The sequence below is a fragment of the Balaenoptera borealis genome (genome assembly GCF_965194805.1).
Source record: "Balaenoptera borealis genome assembly, chromosome: 20".
Lineage (NCBI taxonomy): Eukaryota > Metazoa > Chordata > Mammalia > Artiodactyla > Balaenopteridae > Balaenoptera > Balaenoptera borealis.
The window spans coordinates 52,086,513-52,108,660 of NC_138879.1; the positions used below are offsets into that span (position 1 = coordinate 52,086,513).

At 57.4% G+C, this 22,148-nt stretch overlaps 4 protein-coding genes across 10 annotated transcripts; 1 reads left to right on the forward strand and 3 right to left on the reverse strand.

The window, feature by feature from the left end:
- The first annotated feature begins 596 nt into the window (after positions 1 to 596).
- Positions 597 to 5,952, forward strand: ACADVL (acyl-CoA dehydrogenase very long chain). Of its 3 annotated transcripts, none has more exons than XM_082372416.1 (20): positions 597 to 748; positions 838 to 913; positions 1,186 to 1,251; positions 1,336 to 1,408; positions 1,504 to 1,568; positions 1,674 to 1,808; positions 2,203 to 2,347; positions 2,608 to 2,737; positions 2,827 to 2,952; positions 3,286 to 3,484; positions 3,754 to 3,858; positions 4,298 to 4,384; positions 4,470 to 4,532; positions 4,630 to 4,731; positions 4,809 to 4,906; positions 4,989 to 5,061; positions 5,156 to 5,228; positions 5,319 to 5,391; positions 5,490 to 5,565; positions 5,646 to 5,952. In XM_082372416.1, the coding sequence occupies exons 1-20, from the start codon at positions 702 to 704 to the stop codon at positions 5,784 to 5,786; spliced, it is 1,953 nt and encodes a 650-aa protein (XP_082228542.1). In that variant the 5' UTR covers positions 597 to 701; the 3' UTR covers positions 5,787 to 5,952. The 3 variants fall into 3 exon arrangements, with proteins under 3 accessions (XP_082228542.1, XP_082228541.1, XP_082228543.1); XM_082372415.1 differs by having other exon boundaries at positions 603 to 763; XM_082372417.1 differs by lacking the exon at positions 1,186 to 1,251 and having other exon boundaries at positions 603 to 763.
- A 73-nt stretch (positions 5,953 to 6,025) lies between these two features.
- Positions 6,026 to 14,190, reverse strand: DVL2 (dishevelled segment polarity protein 2). 5 transcript variants are annotated; one of them, XM_082372390.1, is made up of 15 exons: positions 13,725 to 14,189; positions 11,494 to 11,563; positions 10,882 to 11,027; positions 10,654 to 10,751; positions 10,382 to 10,517; positions 10,178 to 10,268; positions 9,958 to 10,027; positions 9,720 to 9,859; positions 9,557 to 9,633; positions 8,750 to 8,862; positions 8,435 to 8,563; positions 8,195 to 8,326; positions 7,887 to 8,066; positions 7,213 to 7,431; positions 6,026 to 7,066 (listed from the first exon to the last, which is right to left on the reverse strand). In XM_082372390.1, exons 1-15 carry the CDS (start codon positions 13,916 to 13,918, stop codon positions 6,618 to 6,620), a joined length of 2,244 nt encoding a protein of 747 aa, XP_082228516.1. In that variant the 5' UTR covers positions 13,919 to 14,189; the 3' UTR covers positions 6,026 to 6,617. The 5 variants fall into 5 exon arrangements, with proteins under 5 accessions (XP_082228516.1, XP_082228518.1, XP_082228517.1 ...); XM_082372392.1 differs by having other exon boundaries at positions 8,750 to 8,817; positions 13,725 to 14,188; XM_082372391.1 differs by having other exon boundaries at positions 8,750 to 8,817; positions 10,642 to 10,751; positions 13,725 to 14,188.
- Positions 14,191 to 14,694: 504 nt separating this feature from the next.
- On the reverse strand, positions 14,695 to 19,083 carry PHF23 (PHD finger protein 23). Its single transcript, XM_082372437.1, has 5 exons — positions 18,845 to 19,083; positions 17,232 to 17,263; positions 16,984 to 17,076; positions 15,599 to 16,436; positions 14,695 to 15,494 (listed from the first exon to the last, which is right to left on the reverse strand). Exons 1-5 carry the CDS (start codon positions 18,876 to 18,878, stop codon positions 15,280 to 15,282), a joined length of 1,212 nt encoding a protein of 403 aa, XP_082228563.1. The 5' UTR covers positions 18,879 to 19,083; the 3' UTR covers positions 14,695 to 15,279.
- Positions 19,084 to 19,978: 895 nt separating this feature from the next.
- On the reverse strand, positions 19,979 to 22,019 carry GABARAP (GABA type A receptor-associated protein). Its single transcript, XM_082372501.1, has 4 exons — positions 21,798 to 22,019; positions 21,176 to 21,254; positions 20,919 to 21,037; positions 19,979 to 20,474 (listed from the first exon to the last, which is right to left on the reverse strand). Exons 1-4 carry the CDS (start codon positions 21,885 to 21,887, stop codon positions 20,409 to 20,411), a joined length of 354 nt encoding a protein of 117 aa, XP_082228627.1. The 5' UTR covers positions 21,888 to 22,019; the 3' UTR covers positions 19,979 to 20,408.
- Positions 22,020 to 22,148: the final 129 nt, after the last annotated feature.

Here is a 22,148-nt window from a genome sequence, read left to right on the forward strand (position 1 = left end):
TGGTTTTCTTAGGGTATATGCCCAGTAGTGGGATTGCTGGGTCATAGGGTAATTCTATTTTTAGTTTTTTAAGGAACCTCCATACTGTCCTCCATAGTGGCTGTATCAATTTACATTCTCACCAACAGTGCAAGAGGGTTCCCTTTTCTCCACACCCTCTCCAGCATTTGTTGTTTGTAGATTTTCTGATGATGCCCATTCTAACCCCACCACACTATTTCCCTCTGTTTTGTGTTAGTGGAGACGGATTTCACGAGGGACCCCCAAAGAGTCCTCTTTCCATGTCTCTGCCTCTGGCATCTACCTTACGCTCCCACCTCTCCCTTCTAATTCCACCTGGGAAGTCCTCCCTTCAGTCTACCCTCCATCCCTCTGGCTGCAGCCGCCTAAGTTCCTCAGTCTTCCGTCTCAGCCTATCTCATTCCCCCTTCTGAGGGCTACACTCCAGTTCGGACAGGCGAGATGAAGGAGTCTGGGGGAGACAAGGGACGTTGGGAAATGACCCTAGGTCAACCAGAATGCAGGGGTTCGGTGGCGCTCCGGAACTACAGACCCCAGCATGCCCCAGCGGCCGGAAGCCCCGCCCACCACCTCCCGGTGCATTGTGGAGGATGAGGCAAGGCTGGAGGACCAGACTTTGGCTAACCCGGCGAGAGCGCTAAGTCAACGCTCAGGGTAGCAGCGGTCGGAGCGGTTCGGTGATGCAGGCGGCGAGGATGGCGCCGAGCATGGGGCGGCAGCTGCTGAGGTTGGGGAGCGGGAGGTGTGTGTATGACGGGGGGTAAGGGGGCAGTGGGCCCGGACACCGGGCCAGGACTGAACCCCCACTCCCCACAGCTCGCGGCCCAGTGCGCTCCTTGGGCAGTCCCGACCCGGCCTCGCCTGGCGACCCTATGCCAGTGGGGCCGCCCAGGTAAGTGACGGCCACCTTCGAGGGTGTGAGAGCGGGAAGCCGCCTCGGCTCCCACCTCCCCGCCGCCGGCAGGGGTCTCCCTCTTGGTCCCAGTCACCTGCCGATCGCCCTGGCGCCGAAAGTAGGGGAAAGGGCAGACCAGGGTGCCCTGAAGCTGAAACTAGGGGAAAGGTGGCGGATGCGCTCTCCCCTGGCACCCAGCTGTTCCCCTTTGCTTTCCTTGGTACTTTGGAATCCCCTTCCCCGGCCTCACTAACCATCCCTTTCCCCAGGCGGCTGTGGAGAAGTCCGATTCTCTCTCTTCTGAGGCTTCGACCAGGGAAAAACGGGCCAAGCCGGTATGTGGCTCGAGCCCGGGAGGAGCTAAGCTAGGGACAGACCCACCCCACACTGCTCCCTGAAACTCCCTTTTCCCTGTGCAGGAATCTAAGTCCTTTGCTGTGGGGATGTTCAAAGGCCAGCTCACCACTGATCAGGTGTTCCCGTACCCCTCTGGTAAGGAAACGGATAGGTGGAGCTGGATAGGGATGGGGCGTCTTCCCCTGACTGGCCTGACCTGCCCGTTCCTCTTGTCACTCCAACCCCTGCAGTGCTCAACGAGGACCAGACACAGTTTCTTAAAGAGCTGGTGGGGCCTGTGTCCCGATTCTTTGAGGTGAGCAATGCCAGCCTGAGGAATAGAGCTTGGTCCCTGATGGGGTGGGAAAGAGGATAAGGAGCTTAACAGGAGCCTGGATATGAGATCCTGTGCCTTCCCCAGGAGGTGAACGATCCTGCCAAGAATGACATGCTGGAGCAAGTGGAGGAGACCACTATGCAGGGTCTCAAGGAGCTGGGGGCCTTTGGTCTGCAAGTGCCCAGTGAACTGGGTGGTGTGGGTCTCTGCAACACCCAGGTGAGGGAGCTCCCTCGGTCACCTCCAGTGTCCCAGTCTACTCCTCACCCCTGGAGCTAAGGTCTCTGCCAAGAGCTGCCCTGGGGGCCTGTGGGATGTTGACTCTTAGCACCAAACTACTTGCAGTTCCCAAGGGCTATGGACCTCACCCAGGGTCCCAAGTCCTAATGAATCGTTAAGGTGGGGACTGCCTGAGGATAGTGTAGGGAACCAACCTCCCACCGAGACCTGGAACAGACCTGCCAGTGTCCTCCTCTGCCGTGGCCCCACTTGCTCTGCCCACTCTCTCTGCAGGGATGCCCAGGTCAGGCTCTGCCCTGCTGCCCACACTTTCCTGCTAAGAGCAGGTCCCCACATAGCCAGTTACAGCCCCAGATGCCTGTTTCCCCTCCAGTATGCCCGCTTGGTGGAGATCGTGGGCATGCATGACCTCGGCCTGGCCATCGTCCTGGGGGCCCATCAGAGCATCGGTTTCAAAGGCATCCTGCTCTTCGGCACAAAGGCCCAGAAAGAAAAATACCTCCCCAAACTGGCATCTGGTGAGGCAGCCCTAGGAGACCCAGAGATTGGGAGTGTCCTGGGCCTGGCACAAATTAGGCTGTGTGGTACCTAGATCACCGCACAGCTGGGCGTGCTGGCTGGGGGAGATTCTGGGTAGACATCAGTGTGCTGGTGGGGAAATACAAAGACACTGAATATTGCCAGAAGCGTTAAGGGGGAATGCCTGTGTGTGGGGGGGGCACTAAAGGGCCTTTCATGTCCATCAGAACTCAGTGTAAAGGAGCTCTCTCTCCAACAGGGGAGACTATTGCTGCTTTCTGTCTAACTGAGCCCTCAAGTGGATCAGACGCAGCCTCTATCCGAACCTCAGCTGTGCCTAGCCCCTGTGGAAAATACTATACCCTCAATGGAAGCAAGATTTGGATCAGGCACTCTTCTCCCATTTTTCCCTCCTCTCCACCTCTGCCCATGCCCAGGCCCCACAGCTCCATCCTGACTGCCTCTCATTTTTCCACAGTAATGGAGGCCTAGCGGATATCTTCACAGTCTTTGCCAAGACACCAGTTAAAGACACAACCACGGGGGCCATGAAGGAGAAGATCACAGCTTTTGTGGTGGAGAGGAGCTTTGGAGGTGTCACCAAGTGAGTGGGCTTGGGAGAAAGAGGTGGAGCCAGGGAGGGGGCAGTACTGAGTTCCAGGGCAGACGGCTGTCACAGGTCACTCTGGGGATGGGTGCAAAAGCCAGAGCATCTGGACAGCATGTTCCTTTTAGGCCTAGTATGCATGCAACTGACCTAAAGTTTGGCTTCAGCAACCACTGAGCCCATCACACGACAGCAGGATAGAGCCAGGCCTCCTCAGCCCTCTGGGCACGCCAGGCACTGGTGCCTGCGCCTCTTACAGGCTGGCTCATAATGAATGAATGGCTCACCCACACACACCCAGTGGCAACTTCTCCACCCTGTCTGTCACAGCGGGCCCCCTGAGAAGAAGATGGGCATCAAGGCCTCAAACACAGCAGAGGTGCACTTTGACGGAGTACAGGTGCCGTCAGAGAACGTACTGGGTGAGGTGGGGGGCGGCTTCAAGGTCGCCATGCACATTCTCAACAACGGAAGGTTTGGCATGGCTGCGGCCATGGCAGGCACCATGAAGGGCATCATTGCTAAGGCGGTGAGTACCCTGCCTGAGTCCCTAGCTAGCCAATCCAAGCCTAAGTCACACTGTCCCCCTTTTCATGTGTCCCTGGTCTCTTGCAAGCCCTCCCTCCACCAGAGGCCCCTCCCCTGCCAACAGCTCCAGACTTGATAGCTTAGGTCTCCACCCAGCCTGGACTGAACTCTTGGCTGTGGCCAAAGCCCACCCATCCCAGCGCAGCCCAGCCCCTCTCCCGGAAAGAGGAGACTAGAGAACCACAGTGGAACACATTTGCCCTCTTCAAGGTGGATCATGCTGCTAATCGTACCCAGTTTGGGGAAAAAATTCACAACTTTGGGATGATCCAGGAGAAGCTGGCCCGGATGGCTATGCTGCAATATGTGACTGAGGTGAGGGCCACCCCCCTCCCCAGAGCCCTGAGGCCTTCTCCCCAGTTGGGTCAGACTACAACCCCCAGCAGCACCTGGGGCAGTGGGTCTCCAGCTTTACACCAATGCCCTAGGGGATGCGGGGAGGCATAGTCAGCTCAGCTTCTGCAGGGTGGAGAGCGCCATGCTGTTCTGCCCAAGTGCTTCCAGAGGTCCCTGAAATTTGGTCTACCCCACCCCACCCTTACTCCTTCTTCACCCCTTTCAAGAAGTCAAATGCCTGCAAGCCCCTGACGAACTGACCAGGGAACCAAATATTTGGACGTGCCTGACACATGGCATTGGAAAGTGAAGGCAAGGGCCAGAGAGTGCCAGGGTAGACCCAGTCTTGTAGATGTGGGTGATCAGGTCGAGTCTGATGCAGCCCTTTACCATTTCCCTTCTCGTGTCCCAACCTCAGTCCATGGCGTACATGGTGAGTGCCAACATGGACCAGGGATCCACAGACTTCCAGATAGAGGCTGCCATCAGCAAGATCTTTGGCTCGGTGAGGTCCCAGGCCTGTGGGGAGGGAGAGCCCGGTTTGGGAGCTTGGCTCCAAACCCAGTCTTGGGTGTTTTCTTTGTCCCTAGGAGGCAGCCTGGAAAGTGACAGATGAGTGCATCCAAATCATGGGGGGCATGGGCTTCATGAAGGTACAGAACACTTCTCTGCCCAGGCCGGCTGCAGTGGGCCAGGAGGAGGAGGCGGCACGTCCAGCAGGGGCGTATTATCTGTCTTCCCCTGTGGTAGGAGCCTGGGGTAGAGCGTGTGCTCCGAGATCTTCGCATCTTCCGGATCTTTGAAGGGACGAATGACATTCTCCGGCTGTTTGTGGCTCTGCAGGGCTGTATGGTAAGAGGGAGGAGAATTGGGGGGAGGAGCTGGGCAGGACAGCGAGTCCTGACTATTGGACCCTCCTCCCCCCACAGGACAAAGGAAAGGAACTCTCGGGGCTTGGCAGTGCTCTAAAGAATCCTTTTGGGAATGCGGGCCTCCTGCTGGGAGAGGCAAGCAAACAGCTGAGGCGGTAAGCTTAGGGGCCAGGGCAGGGCGGGGCGGGGTAGGGCAGGGTATGGCAACTAACCAGTCACCCTTCCCCTTACTGTAAGGCGGGCAGGGCTGGGCAGTGGCCTGAGTCTCAGCGGCACCATCCACCAGGAACTGAGTCGGAGCGGTGAGCTGGTGAGTAAGTGGTCAAGGTGGGGGGACGGTCTGCATCGAAGGCTGACGGGGCTGGGCCCCACTTGAGCCCCGGGCACCTTCCCCATCTCTTCAGGCAGTGCAGGCTCTGGAGCAGTTTGCTGCAGTGGTGGAGACCAAGCTGATGAAACACAAGAAGGAGATTGTCAGTGAGTGAGCTCTACCCCATTCCCGCCCCCCCTCCTTTTCCTTTCCCTCCGACTAACCGCCCCCCCAACCGCATCCCATCTACCTGACAGACGAACAGTTTCTGCTGCAGCGTCTGGCAGACAGTGCCATTGACCTCTATGCCATGGTGGTGGTTCTGTCCAGGTGAGGAGGCAGTGGGGGAGGCCTGAGCTGAAGTGGGGGCACTGGGGGTCCTGGGCCAGGCTCACAGCCCAGATTGGTTTCCTCCTGCTTCCCCCCAGGGCCTCAAGGGCCCTGAGTGAGGGCCACCCCACAGCCCAGCATGAGAAAATGCTCTGTGACAGCTGGTGTACTGAGGTGAGATCCAGGGCTACCAAGTACGGGGGGCGGCGGGGGGCCCTCGGGGCACAGAGCTGACCCCTCCTTCCCCTCCCCAGGCTGCAGCCCGGATCCGGGAGAACGTGGCTGCTCTGCAGTCTGACCCCCAGCAGCAGCAGCTCTTCCGCAACTTCAAAAGCATCTCCAAGGCCTTGGTGGAGCGGGGTGGCGTGGTCACCAGCAACCCCCTTGGCTTCTGAATACTCCCAGCTAGGGCCTGGCCCAGAATGTGCCTTCTCCCAAGCCAAAGCCCAGGCCCCTTCTGTGCTGATCCTGGTTCTGCCTTGAAGGGGGCCTCGGCCCAGGACGGTGCCTACTCTCAGAGGGAGCGCTTACCGCCTCACAAATAAAGTCTCTAACAAGTCATGCTCTGCTGCCGTACCTCTGTCCTTTCCCTTGCTGCCTGCCTCCCTCCCAAAGAAAGGAGCCAGAGGCACGGGAGTTTGCCCCTATTGCTTTATTTGGTGTTTTATACAAGTGACTAAAATAAATAGAGTAACAAAAGCAGCTACACAGCCCCCAAATACCAAATACCCCAGCTTTCTTGGACTGCTGTCTAGGGGAACCAACCCCCTTCCACTTCCCAGGGTACCACCGACTGACCACCCTCCCACCCTGCGCAGGACAGAGCCGACTGGGCAAATGGACTAGGAGGTCACATTTTGGGGTTAGAAGAAGGGGCCCAGGAGACAGGGATTCTTCATACAAAAGAGAAAATGTCTAGTAAAAAAATAGTCCCAAAAATGTAAAAAAGTCTATTTTAACCCCCCAAAAGGCTTATAAAAAACAATAAAGCTAAAAATAACCAAAGGTCCCTTGTTGACCCCTGAGGGAAGGGGCAGGAACCAGGCACTGCTGGGAAGAGTCACAGTGGCAACAACCTCACAGCAGGCAGCAGCCCACAGGACAGGCTGAGTCCAGGCACCAGAGGAGTAATGAGCACGTGACTGACAAGACACCCAATCACAGGACAGGAGCACCAAGCACTGACAGGCCGAGGGTGGAGATCCAACATGGCCCCACCACGGGCTCTACATAACATCCACAAAGAACTCACTGGGGTTGCCCATGGCCATGTGGAAGCTTTGGCGGCTGGCTGTCAGCTCTGGGGGCACGGAGCCCAGGTCTCTGACTGGAGGGGCCCCTGGAGGCTGCACTGCTGGAGGGACAGGGGGCGGGGGAGGGGGCATCATGACCACCATCATGGGGTTATACGGGAGGGCCATGCCAGGAGGTGGGCCATAGGGATGGAGCCCTGGGTGGGCTCGGAGATTGGGAGCACCTCCTGATGAGCCCCTGGATGGGGGAGGGCCCCCATCACCAGTCCCACCAGGTTCCCCGCCCCGCCGAAGGCTGCCGCCCCGGCTGGAAGGCTCAGACTCACTGCCGCTGCCAGACTTGGACTCAGGGGCCCGCTCCTCAGGCCTCCCTGTGCGGCCCGCCCCCCCATCGCTTCGTGTCGACCCACTGCTCCGGCTCCCTGTGGGGGGAGAGGGGATGGGAGCAACTGAGCCCCAGCCCAGGGTCCCTTGGCCTCCCCAGTCCCCGCTCCAGCCTCTGCTCCCTGGCTTCACCTTGGTGCCCACGTCCAGGCCCCGGCTGTGTGGGGATCTGGCGGTGACTTACCCTCACTGTGCTGGCTGCTGGCACTGCCTCCGCCGTAGGTGTAGGACGAGAGCTCGTGGTAGGGTGGGGGCTGGGGACTGTATGGATGCGGGGCTGGGTACTGGTAGGAGAAGGTGGGCAGCAGGGGCCAGGGAGTGGCCCCGGGCAAAGGAGCCAAGGTGTCCTGGTCCGAAGCGCCACTGGAGCCATCGTTGTCATTCAGAGACAGGTTGACTAGGTCTGGAAGGCAAGAGAACAGACCAAGGATCACTGCTTTAAGAAGCCAGCACCCCCAAGACATCGAATGAAGAGAAACTGGGAACCGTTTCCCCACAACCATTCACGATGGGGGTTAAAACGAAGGCCTCTGACAAAAAATGTCCCACCGGCCACAGCCATCAGGGCAGGAACTCGGCCAGGGCCACCACGAGTCCCACGCGCTTCTATGTGACTCAGAAAAAGCTGCCCTCCCCACCAGCAGACACAACCCTGCACGTGGCGCACAGCTCGTCCGGCAGAACACCGGGGGACGTCAGCCCCCACGCGCGTCATCAGCCAGCGCAGGGCCCAGTGCAGGACGCACGCTGCTGAGCGTCCACGGTGGCCCTGGCTGGTTTCTGGGCTCGGCCTGGGGTTGGAGAGGTGGGACGAGGCAGCCAGATCCGCTCTCCCTGGGCTGGGACAGGGGCACTCACAACTCTCACAGCCGCCACTGAGGTCTCCAAAGACGTAATAGCACTGCTCAGAGAAGGTGATCTTGTTCACGGTGTGCCGGATAAGGCCTGCCTTGAGCAGCCCGCTGGCATACTTTCGGGCCTCCCGCCGCTCAGGAAAGCCCTCCACGTGATGGTAGAGCCAGTCAACGACGTCCGAGCCTGGATCGCCCAGGGCAAAGAAAGGCCTCAGGTTCTTCTCCCCAGCTCCTGCCTCACCCCTGCCTGGACCACTCCCAGCTTTGGCCTCCTCCTCCTCCCCACACCACCTGCCCAGAGCCCAGCCGTACCCAGAAAGGCGTTAGGGATGGTGATCTTGAGCCACATGCGGTCCCGAACTTCCAGTCCAGACTCTGGAGCTGCCATGGCCTTGGTCACAGATGCCATGTCTGTATGGATGGAGAGGCCCCGGCCCTCACAGCCTGACAAAGGAGAAACAGGGAATGACAGGTAGAGCCAAGGAGCGGTGGATTCACACCACACTGGGTGGTCTTCCAGGGAGGCTGGATGAGGTGGGCCTGGGGGCTCACCATCAGGAAGAGAGGACCCAGATGTGATGGTGCTCATGGACGAGGAGCCTGGATAGGCTGGGAAGGTGCCAGTCAGAGCAGCAGAGTGTGAGACCCAGGCAGCAGGGTCAATCGGCTGGATGGGCTCATCTGGGAGAGCGAAGGCCACCAAGATGGTCACTTGCAGTCCCAGAGAGCCAGCCCTGTCCCTCCCCAAATCAGACTCCTGTCCCAGCCCCACTTTGACCCTCACCCACCCACTCCCTGTAGCCTGGAGGCCAAGGGTATCCACACCCGCCCTGCCTTCCCAGCTACAGGCCCCTGAGCATCACTCACTTCGGGGGAGAGTGAAATAGGCCTGGGGAGAGGGATCCCAGCACTTGGCTACAGTCAGCACGATGGGGCTGTGAGGAAGAGGAGGCCAGTCAAGCTGGGGTGAGGGGAGAGGCCTGAGGAGTGGGGAAGCCTGGAATGAGAATGGGTGAGGGACAAAAAAGGGAAAAGAAAAAGGAGCACAGACATGGCTGGGCCAGAGAAGGTGATGGTAGAAGGCTCCACAATGCGGGTGACTCACCAACACGGTAACTCTTAAAAACACACTGCTGAGTAATTCAAGTGAGTATACGCTGCATGGTCCCATTCAGATCAAGTCCGAAAACAGGTAAAACTAAACTGTGTTGTTCAAAAACACATGTATGGCCGGTGAAACAACGACCAAGCAAACCATCGTGGTGATGACCAAAAGCATCAGGAGAGTGGTTACCTCTGGGGGAGTGAGGAGGGAGGGAGTGGGAAGGGACACTGTGAGGGGCTCTCCCCGGGTCAGAAATCTTCTAGGTCTTGATCTAGGCGGTGGGAACACAAACACCAACTCACTCCAGACTCACTCGTTACACGTTCTTGCTCTATTATTTTTTTTTGGCAGCGCGGTGCGGCATGTGGGATCTTAGTTCCCTGACCAAGGACCGAACCCTCGCCCCCTGCAGTGGAAGCGCGGAGTCCCAACCACTGGACCGCCAGGGAAGTCCCATATTACGTACTTTCTAATGAGCATTATGTTTCACCACTTTTTAAAATAATAAAACGAAAGATGGAAAGGCAAAGAAAGAGAAGCAAGGACCTGAGACCAGCTCGGAGGCTCACCCCGGCTTGTGCACGATATCCCTCAGCACCCGCACCGCATCATCGTTGCTCATGTTCTCAAAGTTCATGTCGTTCACCTGGTAGGAGGGGCGGTGGGTCAAAGGTGGGGGAGAGGGGCTGAGGGCCCCGGCCTGGGTCAGCGGGTGGCCCCGCCCCAGCTCACCTGCAAAAGCATGTCCCCGGGCTCAATGCGCCCGTCGGCCGCCACAGCCCCACCCTTCATGATGGAGCCGATATAGATGCCTCCATCTCCCCGCTCGTTGCTCTGACCCACGATGGAGATGCCCAGGAAGTTGTACTTCTCTGTGGAGGGAGGCCAGGTGATGAGGGAAAGGGCCAGCCTCATGCCTCCCAGGGAGACCAGGTCCTCCCAGTCCCCAGGGCCCAGGCGCCCTCCATACCCATGTTGAGCGTGACTGTGATGATGTTGAGAGACATGGTGGAATCGGTGACGCTGCTGAAGGATGAGGCCTGTGGTGGGTAAAGGGGAAGGAGCCGGACTGCCTCCAACAAGCCGGGACAAGCCCCAGGATTCTCCCTGTCTGGGCCTCGTACCCCCAAAACCAAGGCCCACGCCCCCAACTCCCCCGAGGTCCAGCTGCCCCACGAGAAGCCCCTCACCCTCTCCAGGCGGGGTGGCCGCTGTTTCCTCCGCCGCCGGTGGCGCTTGAGGAGGCGGGAGGCGCTGCTCTGCTCCGTGGAGCTGCTGAACCTGCCGGGAGGTCGGGCGGGGAGCTGGCCGGGCGGTGGTCGCGGGGCCAAAGGAGAGGGCGGGGTGGCGGCGGGGGCGGGGGGGGCGCCCCGGGGAGGCCTACGGAGCCCCACCTGCTCATGGTGTCCTCCTCGTCCGAGTCCCCCAGGCTGGTGCTCTCCAGCTCGCTGGTCATGAGGGTGGAGGAGCTCTCGTACCCTGCCAGGTGGCGCTCCAGCCTCGAGGGGCCGCTGGGCCGGTGGCCCCCCGCTGAGGGGGAACAGGAACGTCAGGAACCAGGCCTCGGGCTCCTCAGCCTCGTCAGGGCTTTGGGTCGGAGCCAACCCCTCCCCAGCTCCCGGTCTAGCTGGCCTCCAGGCCTGGCCCCCCTCACCGCCGCGCTCACTGCTGTCTCGCCTGCGAGGTCGCTCCCGCCTCAGAGACACCACTGACTCTGTTTCTGTCTCGGGCTCCAGATTTTCCCGGCTGCTGGACACGTTAGGGCTAGATGGGCAGAGAGGGTTTCCCACCTGCGTCAGTGGGACAAGGCTCCTAATCCTCGGCTTCCCCTCCCAAGGGGCTTGGATTCCCTCCTCAACTCCCTCCCCTGGGCTCAAGAATCCCAAGGACTCACTGGAAGGATGGAGGCCTGGAGTCTCCAATGCCACTGGTCCTCTCCGGTGGCAGAGGGGGTACAGGCGGCGGTGGAGGCGCCGGGTCTGTCCGAGGCTCGTGGGCTGGGGGGGCCGTCTCAGGTTGGGGGTTATCTGATGACACTAACTAGAAAGATGCAAGTGGTTTAAAAAGAACAACAACAAAAGAAAACGGCTCGATGGGGAAGTGAGGCATACGAGATGAGAGTAAGAGAAAAGAATAGAAAAGGGGACAGCGCCTGAGAGAGCCTGGAGAAAAGCACAAAAAAGGCAGCAGCAAGCGTTAGAGGCTCCAGAAGGAGAAGGCTGAGGAGCTCCAGCTGGCTGGCTCTCCAAACAGGTAAGGAGGACGGGAGTTCCCTGGCAGTACAGCGGTTAGGACTTGGTGCTTTCACAGGCAGGCCCAGGTTCAATCCCCGTCGGGGAACTAAGATCCCCGAGGGCCGCACAGGGCATGGCCAAAAACAAACAAAGAAACAAACAGGTAAGGAGGCAAAGAGCCAGAGCTTCCAGCAACTGACAGGGGGCGGGCACAGGCTGAGGCTTGGAGGAGCTTGGCAATGCCAGAGGGACTCTCTGGCAGGGCCCCTTACCCAGGATACCACCCTTCCGTTGAAGCAGGGAAGGCGAGCATTGTCATCTGAAATCTCCTCCTTCACCACCCTGCCGAGAGACAAGATAAAGGTCAGTGAGACTGGACTGGCTTCCCCCATTCCCACCCGCATTCGAAGTTTCTCCCACTCTTCATCCAGCTCAAGGATGTTGCTTTTCTCCCACCTTGTCCAAGTCCCCTTCTCTGACGCTGAAACACTTACACCTAAGAAATCGCCAAATTCAATTCCCTTTCCTTATTTCTCCTCCTCTCCCCAGCTCATCCTCAGGGGCTCAGCGCTGTTCCAGAGATTTCCTAGAGTCTGATTCAAACCTCTCAGTCCAATTTCAAAGGCTTCCCCGCAGGTTGCCCCAAATATCTAACCTTAGGAGGCTTGCAGGCAGCCTCCCTCCAACTTTCACCCTATTCCTCACATAACTTCCCCCAAAGGCTTTGGTCCTCATCTACATCTCTACTTTTATACTTTTCTTAGTTTTCTCTAACTCACTTCCAGAGAGATGTCCAAATGTGCTGTCTTTCCCTAGATAAAACTACCCATTTAGATCAAAGAATAGTACTTCCTCACTAGACTGAGCTCCCAAGCAGAGGTGAAGCCCAGATCCCCATTCTCCTGTGCCTCACCTGGCACAAACTCCGCACTAAGCAATCTGCTCCTCCTGACAAACCTTAAAGCCCAGCCCTGGGGGTCACCTCTCCCATGGGTTCCTTCAACGGACCTTCTTTTCAATCACCAAGTGAAATCATTAATGCCTGTTTTGTTCAACACCATGTCCCCGGCCACAGACCAAAGTACCTGACACTTCGTAAGCATTAACAAACACCCGTTGGCTAAACTAATAAACGTATAAACTATGACACACTCTGCCCTGAACAGACTCTCACACACACTCACCCCCAAATTGGGATATCTGGTCGGATTAACTCTTTAGCCTAATACGCTCCTAAGAGCCTGGATATATGTCAACTCAATCCCACCTATCATCAATGTGACAACACAGCCCAGTCACTGCCAATCTGTCTCAGCATAACGTTGTATTCTTCACAACATAATCCAGTCTCAGCATAGTCCAGCCTGCCCAGTGATTCTATCCTGTATCATCATAGCCTAGTTTAAGAATTAGACTCAATGCTAATAAGGGCAGTGACCACACACCAAGAACGTACCATGCACCTGTACTAAGCATTTTACTCTGGTTAACTCCATTTCACAGACGAAATCAAGGCACAAAAGTTAAATATATTGTCCCAGATTATAGTGCTGACAAATAAAACATTGAAATCCAAGGTAACTCCCAAGACAGTACCACCTTCCCAACGTCCAACAGTCTTTCTAGGTAGAGCCCAGTCTGTTCAGCTTTCCTAGAACCCAGGCTATCCCAGCCTGATCCAGCCTCCCTTCAAGAGCTGAGACTGAGGACCAAGACAGCACAGTCCCAAAGGCTATAAACACAAAAGGGCCTACTCTGCATTATTTAAAGTCCCGGTCTAGCCCAGAACTGTCCCAAGTTACCCCAGGGTAGCCCAATCTATTCTACCACGTGCAGCTGTCTACACCAATAGAGACTAGAATATCCCAATACAGCTGACTGTACCAGCTGTATTGGTATAGACCCCGTCAGCCCCGTCTGCCCTTGTATTGAGTGTCCCAATAAAAACTAGGCCCCCAAAGAAACTAAGATCAATCAATAGAACCCGCTGGAAACCAGAATGGCATCCCAACCGAACACTCTGCATTAGTACGGACTAGACTGTCCCCAAACTATCCTGTCTGCCTTAGTATAGGACAGAACATCCCAAGCCTGACCAGTATAGCCCAATCTACATCAGAAGAGTCCACAATATCCCTACATAGCCTGTGTGCTACAGGACTACTCACAATGTAGTTACCAGCGGAGAGATCGATCTACCTCAACACAGACCAGAACACCCAAAAATAAACCAGTGTGCCCCACTCTATTCCAGTATAGCCTAATCTTCTCTAATCTGGTTTAGTATAGCCCAGTCTGTCCTCCTACAGTTCCGCGCGCCTCAATCTGTCTAAGCATAACCTTGTCCGTCCTGGGACAGCCAATCTATATGAGTAGAGTAAAGATGTGCTCCACTATAGCCCAGAAAATCCCAGCATGTCCCAAAGTAGACCAGTGCCCCTCAATATTACCCAATCCACAAAAGCACAGCCCCCGTCGTTCCTAGTCTAGGCCTCGCGCTCACCCGAAATCCTGATCCATAGACTTGAAAAAGTACTTAGCGCCCGCGGGCCGCTGCAAGACGCTCTTGAAATCGCCGAGGGTGATGCGCTCGGCGGGGACGGGGATCTTCACCAGGTAGGGAGTCTCTTCTTCATCCAGGTGGTAAATCACCTTCGTCTCCCCGACACCACCACCCCCGGCGCCGCTGCCCGCCATGGTCTCGCCCGCGCGCTCCTGGGCTCCGCCGCCCACCCAAGGGGGCTGAACGCCCCCGCCGCGCCTGCGCACTCCCGCGAACCGACGCGCAAGCAACGCGGCCGACCCAGCGCAAGAAAGGTGCAAAAGGGAAAAAGACAAGGCTCAGCGGGGTGACGGCGGGGGGATGGGGACGGGCCGTGGGGTGCAACCCAAAGCCGCGGGCTCCGCCGCCACCGCCACCGCAGACGTCGCGAGCGCTCTCCAGCGCCCCGCCCACCTCTCCCCACGTCACGTGACCAGATATAGCCCACCCCCGCTCTCCCCGTAACGCCCCACCACGTGACCCTCACTGGTCACGTGATTCTCAGCTCCGCCTAGCGCCCTCGTCACATTATTGCCACTTTCAGCAACGGTCTCCCAATTCTCTACGGCTCCGCCCCCAAGTGTGTCCCCACCCGCGTCCTCCGACTACCCTGGCTCGGCTGGCCTCGGCCCTCAGGGGGCAAGCAACGAACTCCCACCCCGCTTTACCCCCCTCAGACAGCGAGCTCCAAGCAACTCTGATCCGCTGGAGCGTGCATGTGGGAGGTGAGGGTGGGAATTGTGGGGGATCCTTGACTGGGGGTGGTGAGGTGGGGCAAAGCCAATCGAGGTCCTAGGGTTGGTGGGAAAGGCGCAGAGCCAGGCCATTTTCAGCTTGGACTTTTAAGAGAGGTGAGTTTCAGCTCCTCCTGCAGCCAGCTTTTCCAAAGCCTCCCTCCCAAGCAGGACAGTCAGTGAGGGCTATAAACACAAAAGAGCCCACTCTGCTTTATTTACAACACGAAGGCTGTCTGTACAAACAGCTGGCCAATATTATTAAAAACAAAAGAGGTGAGTGAGAGAATCGTCACCTTTCTGTTTTCCTTCCTCCCTCGGCCAAGGTCTGGTTGGTACTCCACCTCTGAGCTGCCATACTCAAAAGGAGAAGTCCAAAATTAAAAATACAACCGGTGTAGAATAAATGGGGAGTGAGATAAAAGAAAAGATGAGGGAGGGGAGTGCTATATTTACACTAGTTTTATAGACAACTGTCCCACTCCATTCCAATTCCAACCCTGGCCCAGAAAGTGAGCGGTGGCAGGTCCAAGGGACAGAGCTTAAGTGTCTAGGGACCCAGACAGCTTCCCACCCCCAACTGCAATAGGTCCGAGTTCAAGTCCACAAGATGGGAAGGAAGGGTAGGGTAGGAACATCACTCATTTCCAAACCAGTCTCCCTTGGGAATTTCTGCCTTGAAGTGGGACAACATCCCAGCTCCGGGGGACAGGCTGATGACCCTGAGGCTCAGTTCCCAAGTCATGTTGCCATTCGAAGTTCCAGCCTAGAGATGGCATATGTCAGGGCTCTCCAGATTTCGGAGGCCCCCCTAACCGCCGGGCCTCTGGCCGCAGTTCCTTGCATTTCTGGCAGTAAAAGAAATCGGGGACGTTGGTCTTCTTAATCTTAGCACAGGAGAGGTGGATCCACGTCCCACACAGGCTGCACTCAATCATGGGCCGGCCTGCAAAGGGCTTTCGGCAGTAACACGTGATCAGATCCCATGAGTCATCACCTGGGGAAAAGAAGGTTTGTTTGGTGTTCTGCTGGAGCTCTTGGATCCACAATACCCCCAAACCCATCAACCCAGCTACCCCTGGGCAGCCCCAAACTTCTCACCTGATTCTACCATGATGTCCTCATCCATGACCCGCATCTCGCCTTCACTGGAGCTGGCATCTCCATCTTGGCTTGTTTCAGTGCTGCCCACGTCTTTGCTTTCACTGTCAGTGGGAGGGACTCCTTCAGGGTGCACTGTGGCAGGGGGCCTAGGAGCCTCAGGAGGTGTTGGCAGCACAGGGGCTGGGGCTTCCCCTCCTACCACTGCTGCCATCTCTTCCTCCTCCTCTTCTTCCTCTTCTTCCTCCTCCTCTTCAGAGTCTGTATCGCTGGGGGGTGCCCGGGGAGGCCCAGGAGGTGGGAGTCTATCCCCCCGCTCTGCCTTTTTCAACTTCCGCTTCTTGCTCTTCTTGATTCGAGACCTCTTTTCCCCATCCCCAGGGGCTGGCCGAGGCCTCCGAAGCACCCCAAAGCCTGTCCCCCCTCCTGGCCCCAACTTTCGGTTCTTTCGGTCCTTCTTTCGAGGAGGCTGGGAGAGGTCCCCCTGGGAAAGGGGCACTGGGGTGAGAGCAGCAGGGGGCCGGGAGGCATGTGTCAGGGATGTGGGGGACAGTGGAGATGCCATTTTGGGCCCATCTAGATCAAAGAGAGAGTCCTTGAGTTTCATCTTCTCAAGCAGGGTGGCACTGTCAGGGGCCTGCAGACGAGGGAAAGTGGACCTCGGGGGTCCTGGCTGGGTGGGACCTGCTTGAGCTGCCCTTCTCTTGGATGACTTTGCTTTCTTAACAAAGGTCTGGATGGTTCTGAGATCTGAGGGGGCTGAGTCCCAGCCATCGCTGTCTGCCGCACTCTCACCTCGCAATGGAGAGCTGGAGCCGGAGGCTGGCCAGTCATTTTCCTTAAAGGGGAGAAGAGACCAGGATCAGCAAGGGGCCCAGTGTCATCTCAGCCCCTATACAAACCCAACTTAAAAGACCAAAATATCTGGCCAAAACCACCAAATCTTACTGTATTCAGAAAACTTATCCCCACCCCAATTCCCATCAGCATCTCCTCTTGAACACTTCCATGTTACCCCTGACCTCAAATTCTAGCCATCTCCCCAATGCCCACTGCCTTCACAACACAGCATCCCCCAGACCAGAGCCATATTTCTCTAGCTCTTTCTGAACAGCCTCACTTGTTACCATTTTCAGCTTCCTAAAGTTTTTATCCAAAAGCACCTTCCATTTAGAGCACCCCAAAACCATTCACTGCACTCAAACCACCTATCTATTAATCCCACCCCCACTCCAGATACTAGTTTTCCCACCAAAATTTCCATTTCCCTAGTCTTACATATAATTTTTAGGCTTTGCCTACAAACTAATACAGTCTCATAAGCTCAAGAGCCCCTCTACAGCCCTAGGACACCACCCTCCAGTCAGTTGTCCTCCTGTCCCTACCTCCTTGCTAGGGGGGATGTAACCAGCATAGGCCAAAACAAAACTGCAGAATTTGTTGAAATCCTCAATTGTTCTCCGTCGTTTCTCTGGTGGCTGAAAGGAAAAAAATATGTAGCACAGAGTTTACAAGGGACATTCCCAAAAGCATAGTCCCTGGAGTGAGAAATCTGGAAAAAGCGGGAGAGGGAGAGAGAAGGAGCAGGGGATCCTGCAGTAATACTGGGCTGCAAAAGAATGGGAAACCTCACCTGAGTCTCTGGCTTAAGAGTCGGAGGTGGATCTGTGAAAGCAATAAAAGCTGAGTCAAGGCACTAGGAAAGAGTCGGTGTAAAACCCCACCTCTCAAACCTCCGAGGTCCCAAGTGAACCCCCTCCTCTCCAAGGTCCCTCAGCCAGGCGAGCAGGCCCCCAGCGGTGCTGGACCCGCCCCTGCTCCCCCTTCCGCCCCGCGAGGGGCGGAGCCTGGGCGCGGCGCCCTCTCAGGCCTCGCTATAGCGCTCCCCTTCCCCCCACCGGAGGCTTGGCGCTCCGCCCCCCCCCCAACTCACGGTTTCTCTAGACTCCGGGTTCCTCGGCTCTCTCGGCGCCCCACCCGCCATACCGCTCCCCGGACCGAGCCCAGGCTGCCGCCTGCCCCTGTCCTTCACACGCGCCCAGTGCCCGGAGTTCCCACCCCGCCGCGCTCTACCGCCCCGGGCCCTCCGCGACCGCACACGCCGCCCGCCGGCCCCCAGGGTCTAGGATGACCACGCCGAACCGCTCCCCGCCCTCCGGCCCCTTCTACTCGAGCACGAGGCCCGGCGCGCCCCTCACCCCCACCAAACACACACGGGCTCACACATCCAACGCCACTTCGCGGCCGGGACAGACCTGAGAGCTCTCACCCGGACGCGGCCCCACCTGCCCCCCCTTACCGCGCTCCCCACAATTTCGCCGTCCCCCCGCCCCCATCCGGGGCTTTGGCCCCTCCCCGTCTCGAGCTTCTCGGGCTCCCCGCCGGGCCCCCGGGCCCAGTTCCGAGCTCTCTCCGGCCGCCGCCCCCCCTGCCCCCGGACTCGCCAGCAAGTCACTAGGCTACGGACCCCTAAACTCGAGCCCCCCCAAGCAGCTACTCTCTTCCTCCCCAGCAACCCCCGCTGCTGCCGCCGCTGCCCCCCTCACCCTCCGCAACTCCCAGGCTCTAACCCTCGCCGACCGACCAACCCCCCCCCCTCCCCAACTCGCCGGCCTTAAACCCCCACCCCGCCCCACCGCCCCCAAAACTAGCCAGCTCTCGTCGCTTCCCGGCTCCCTCTCCCCACAACTACCCCCCCCCGCATAGGTCTCTCTATCGCAGACAATACCCAGACCCTCTCTTCTCCCCACAACTATCTGCCCACCCCTCCAACAATCACCGGGCTAGCTCCGGCGGCAACTACCGGGAGCTCCGGCACCACCGCCACAAACTCCCCCACCTCAGCGAACTACCGAGCTCCTCACTCAATCCTTTTCTACATCCTTCCTCCCCAACAACTCTCCGGCCCACAGATTCCCCCAACCTCCCAGTTCTAGGGCCCCAACCTGCCGGAGGCCCTTTCGGCCCCTAACCCCCGAAGCTCTAGGTTTCCAGCTCCCGCTCCCCCATCCCACCCCACCCGCCCTACACACACACAGCGCCTGATCTCCAACTACCCCCAGCCCAGTCTCCCACTCCTCTTTCTCCAAGGTCTCTCAACTCGTCACTCTCCCACCTCCAGGGGCAGGCCCCCGACCCCCTCCCCGCCCTCCCCCGCTGGGCTCCGGGGCTCGACCTCCAAGTTTGCCAATAGATTCCTCGCCCGCCCCCCGCCGGCTAAGCGCTCTGTGCCGGTCGAGAGCTCACCTTCGGGACTGGGCTCCGCCATGGCTTCCAGCATCGCCCCCTCCCCTCCTCCCGGTCCGGCGCCCCCCTCCCCTGAGCCGGGGATACCGGTGCCGCCTCCGGTGCTCGGTGCTCCTACTGCCTCGCTCCACGGAGGTGTCTGCTTCGACTCGGTTGTGACTCGAGTCCGCTAGCCGCTGCCGCCACCTCCCTCTACCACTGCCTCCCGCACTCCCGGACCGGGCCCCCTCCCCCCGCGCCGCCGGCCGCCTGCTCCCTCCTCCTCCTTCTCTCCTCCCTCCCTCCTTCTCTCTCCCCCCTCCCTTCGCGGGCGCTAACGCGCAATGCATCAAGGGGATTATAGTCCGTCCGGGGGCAGCAAAAAGGACACTACATAAGCCTCCGGAACTTCAGTTCCCAGCAAGCCACGGATTGGCGCAGGCGCACTAAACCGCTCTCCTCCCCCGGGGAGTGGCGGGGAGATTGGGAGCAGAGGGGAGAGGGGAAGAGTGCGCTCAGGCTCCTGGGAAATGTAGGCTGGGCGGGGCTAAGAAAGAAGGGGATGAAGGGAAAGAAGGGATTAGAACTTTCGGCCACCATACTGCCTCATTCTGCGGCTTCTTTCTACCCCCGGGGGACCACCCCACTTCCGGCCAGACAGAGAGAGGGCTGCTGGGAGATGAAGTTCTCCCGGTGATAATGGCTCCCTCCTCCCAGTGTTCTCCCTCTCCTGGATTACGTTCCACTGGATCCCTCACGCCGGCACCAAGTCTGTCTAAGCGACATGCATCTGAGGACAGAGTCCTTTTACTAGCTCCCACTCGAAAATCTCCTTAACCCAAACGGTTATGACAAACTTGGATGGTTTATCTAAAGCAGGTGCTTTCAAACTTTCACAGGAACCCACAGTAAAAAAATCAATTTTTTTTTTTATAACCTCAGGACCCAATCCATACACACGTATATAAAACTGAACTTTCATGAAATGATACTCAGTATTCCATCCATCACAACAAAAGCACACTTTTTATGCACAAGGAAAAGCCCAACATAAAAACAAACCAAAATATACTAGTATCCCTCCAACCTCCTCTTTCCCCACCACTTACGAGGGAGAACAAAAGGGAGAGGGGAGCAACACAAAGAAAAATCCAGTTCAGCTTGGTGGTTTTCTCTTTATTGATGTGCCTCCTACCTTCCCCCCACAATTTCAGTCCCTTCCATCTACCCCCAAAAAAGAAGGTAGTGAAAAGAAGGGATTGTTGGGGTTCTGAGCCCCTTGGGCAGTTAGAAAGGGAACAGAAACCAAAACAATCACCAGATGTGACAGAGATTGACCGTCAAGAAGTCTAAAGCAGAATGGGAAAGGTGGTAAAGGGGAAGAATGGAGAAAGAGTAGGTACTAGAGGCCATCTCCCCCATTAAACCTTGTGTTTAAAGGGGCTGGAAGAGAGTCTCAAACATTAGGAAGTGCAGGTCCTGAAAAAGGGAGGTGGTGTTTCACCCTCAAGGAGGAGCAGGTCAAGGAAGGGGGGCCACCTCTCTCTTTGTAGAATGGGACCCCCCCACCTTAGGGACAGCAGCTTCACAGACCATAGACACTTTCGTCACTGTAGGCAATGTATAGAAAGAAGTCTTCTTCATGGTGTTCCTGGGGTGAAAGCAGAAAGTAACAGTGTTCAGGCAACTGGGCTTTAGTTACTTGAACCACCCACCACCGGGACAGATTCTTCCAAAACCATTCGTTTTGACTCTCCCTCTCACTTGCTCCAGACCCTGGACGCTGAACAGTATTATTCTAGCCAACAGTCTTGGGCAAAAAGACCTCAAACTGTTCTCTGCTACCTTGGAACAGGGAGGGGCCTGGGGAGAGTCTGGATCACAACAGTTGCTCCAGCTCACTATTCTCTCTTCTTTCTACTCCCACGGCCCTGTCCAAATCCCCAACCCAGGACTATGTGGAAATTTTAAGAACAAATATAAAATTGAGAGCTAAGCAAGCCAGTTGATCCAAGAATTGCTGACTTAAAACTTTTTGCCTCTCAAGCGCTTCCAACTCCCCTCCAAAGCCTCCACTACTTCCCAGGCACCATACCTGGTATAGCTGACCCATCGTGGCACTGGTGGGTGGAATGACATTGTTGACAAAGAAAAACAAGGCATCCTCAGCTCGGAGATGAATTCGCTTCCGGATCAAGAAGTAGAACTGACCAACTGCCAAAGATACAAGGCCTGATAAAGTCCGAGATCACAAATGCCCTCAAAAGAACACCTTCTATGTGGAGCCTTCTCCCACAGAGACTGCACTCCCACCCCCAGCAAGCAAACCCGGGTATTGGGTCAGGTTCCCACCTGTAAGATCAGAAGGCACCAGATATTTCTTTTTGTCCAGGTCTCCTATCCGAGCTTTGGGAGCCTTTTCTACTATCACCTGTTAAAGAGAAGGTGAAAATTAGGAGACATTAGGTATACAGCCCGACAGCTCCACCTGTCAAGAACTCAAACAACAACATTCTTAGCACCCACACCTACCCCAGACTCATCTCTCTTTGTCTCTGAACACGCGGCGCAGCCCTGAGTAGGGATTCTGACCCCACTGACTCAAATTCACCTAAACATCCAGGATCCCTAAACAGGGAGTCATAACAAACCGTTACTTTAATCAGAAGGGGGTGACTTGTCTGGGCCGACAGCTTCAATTTCAAAAACCCCATGTGAAGCTCAGACTGTCAAACGCCCCACAGCCTCCCACATGAATCTCAAGGTCTGTCTCTCGCGTCTACATTCTCTCACCCCCAGCTCTACCGCTACCCCACTCCTTTCACCTCCGGTCCCAGGGACAGCAGTTTCGGGCTCGTTCCCAACCCCGCCACAGCCGGCAGCCTGATGCCCGCGCTGCGGGTCCCGGACTCACGCCCGGGCTGTGGCGTCAGCGCCAGCGCCCCGCGCCCTCGGCCCTGGCTACTGTCCTCACCGGGACCCGGTCCGGGTATTTCTTTCGGATCTTCTCGCCCTCAGAGCGGCGCTTCTCGAACGGATGCTCCTCTTTATACACGAACTTCATCCTCCCGGGAACCGGGCTGGACCAGGCTGGGCTGAGGGAACCCGGGGGGGCCGGGACGGGGGGCGGTGGCGACGGCGGCGACGCGCGGGCGGATTCGGCGGAGCGATCCCGGGACTTGGGCCACTTCCCTATTCACCAACCCCGCCCCCGCCCATCAGGAGCCTCCCCGCCTGCTATGTTGCGCCACTAGCGCAACGGCCCTAACGCCACTAGCGTAGCACCACCTACTGCCCGCCACCCTCACGCCGTCAGCGCAATCGC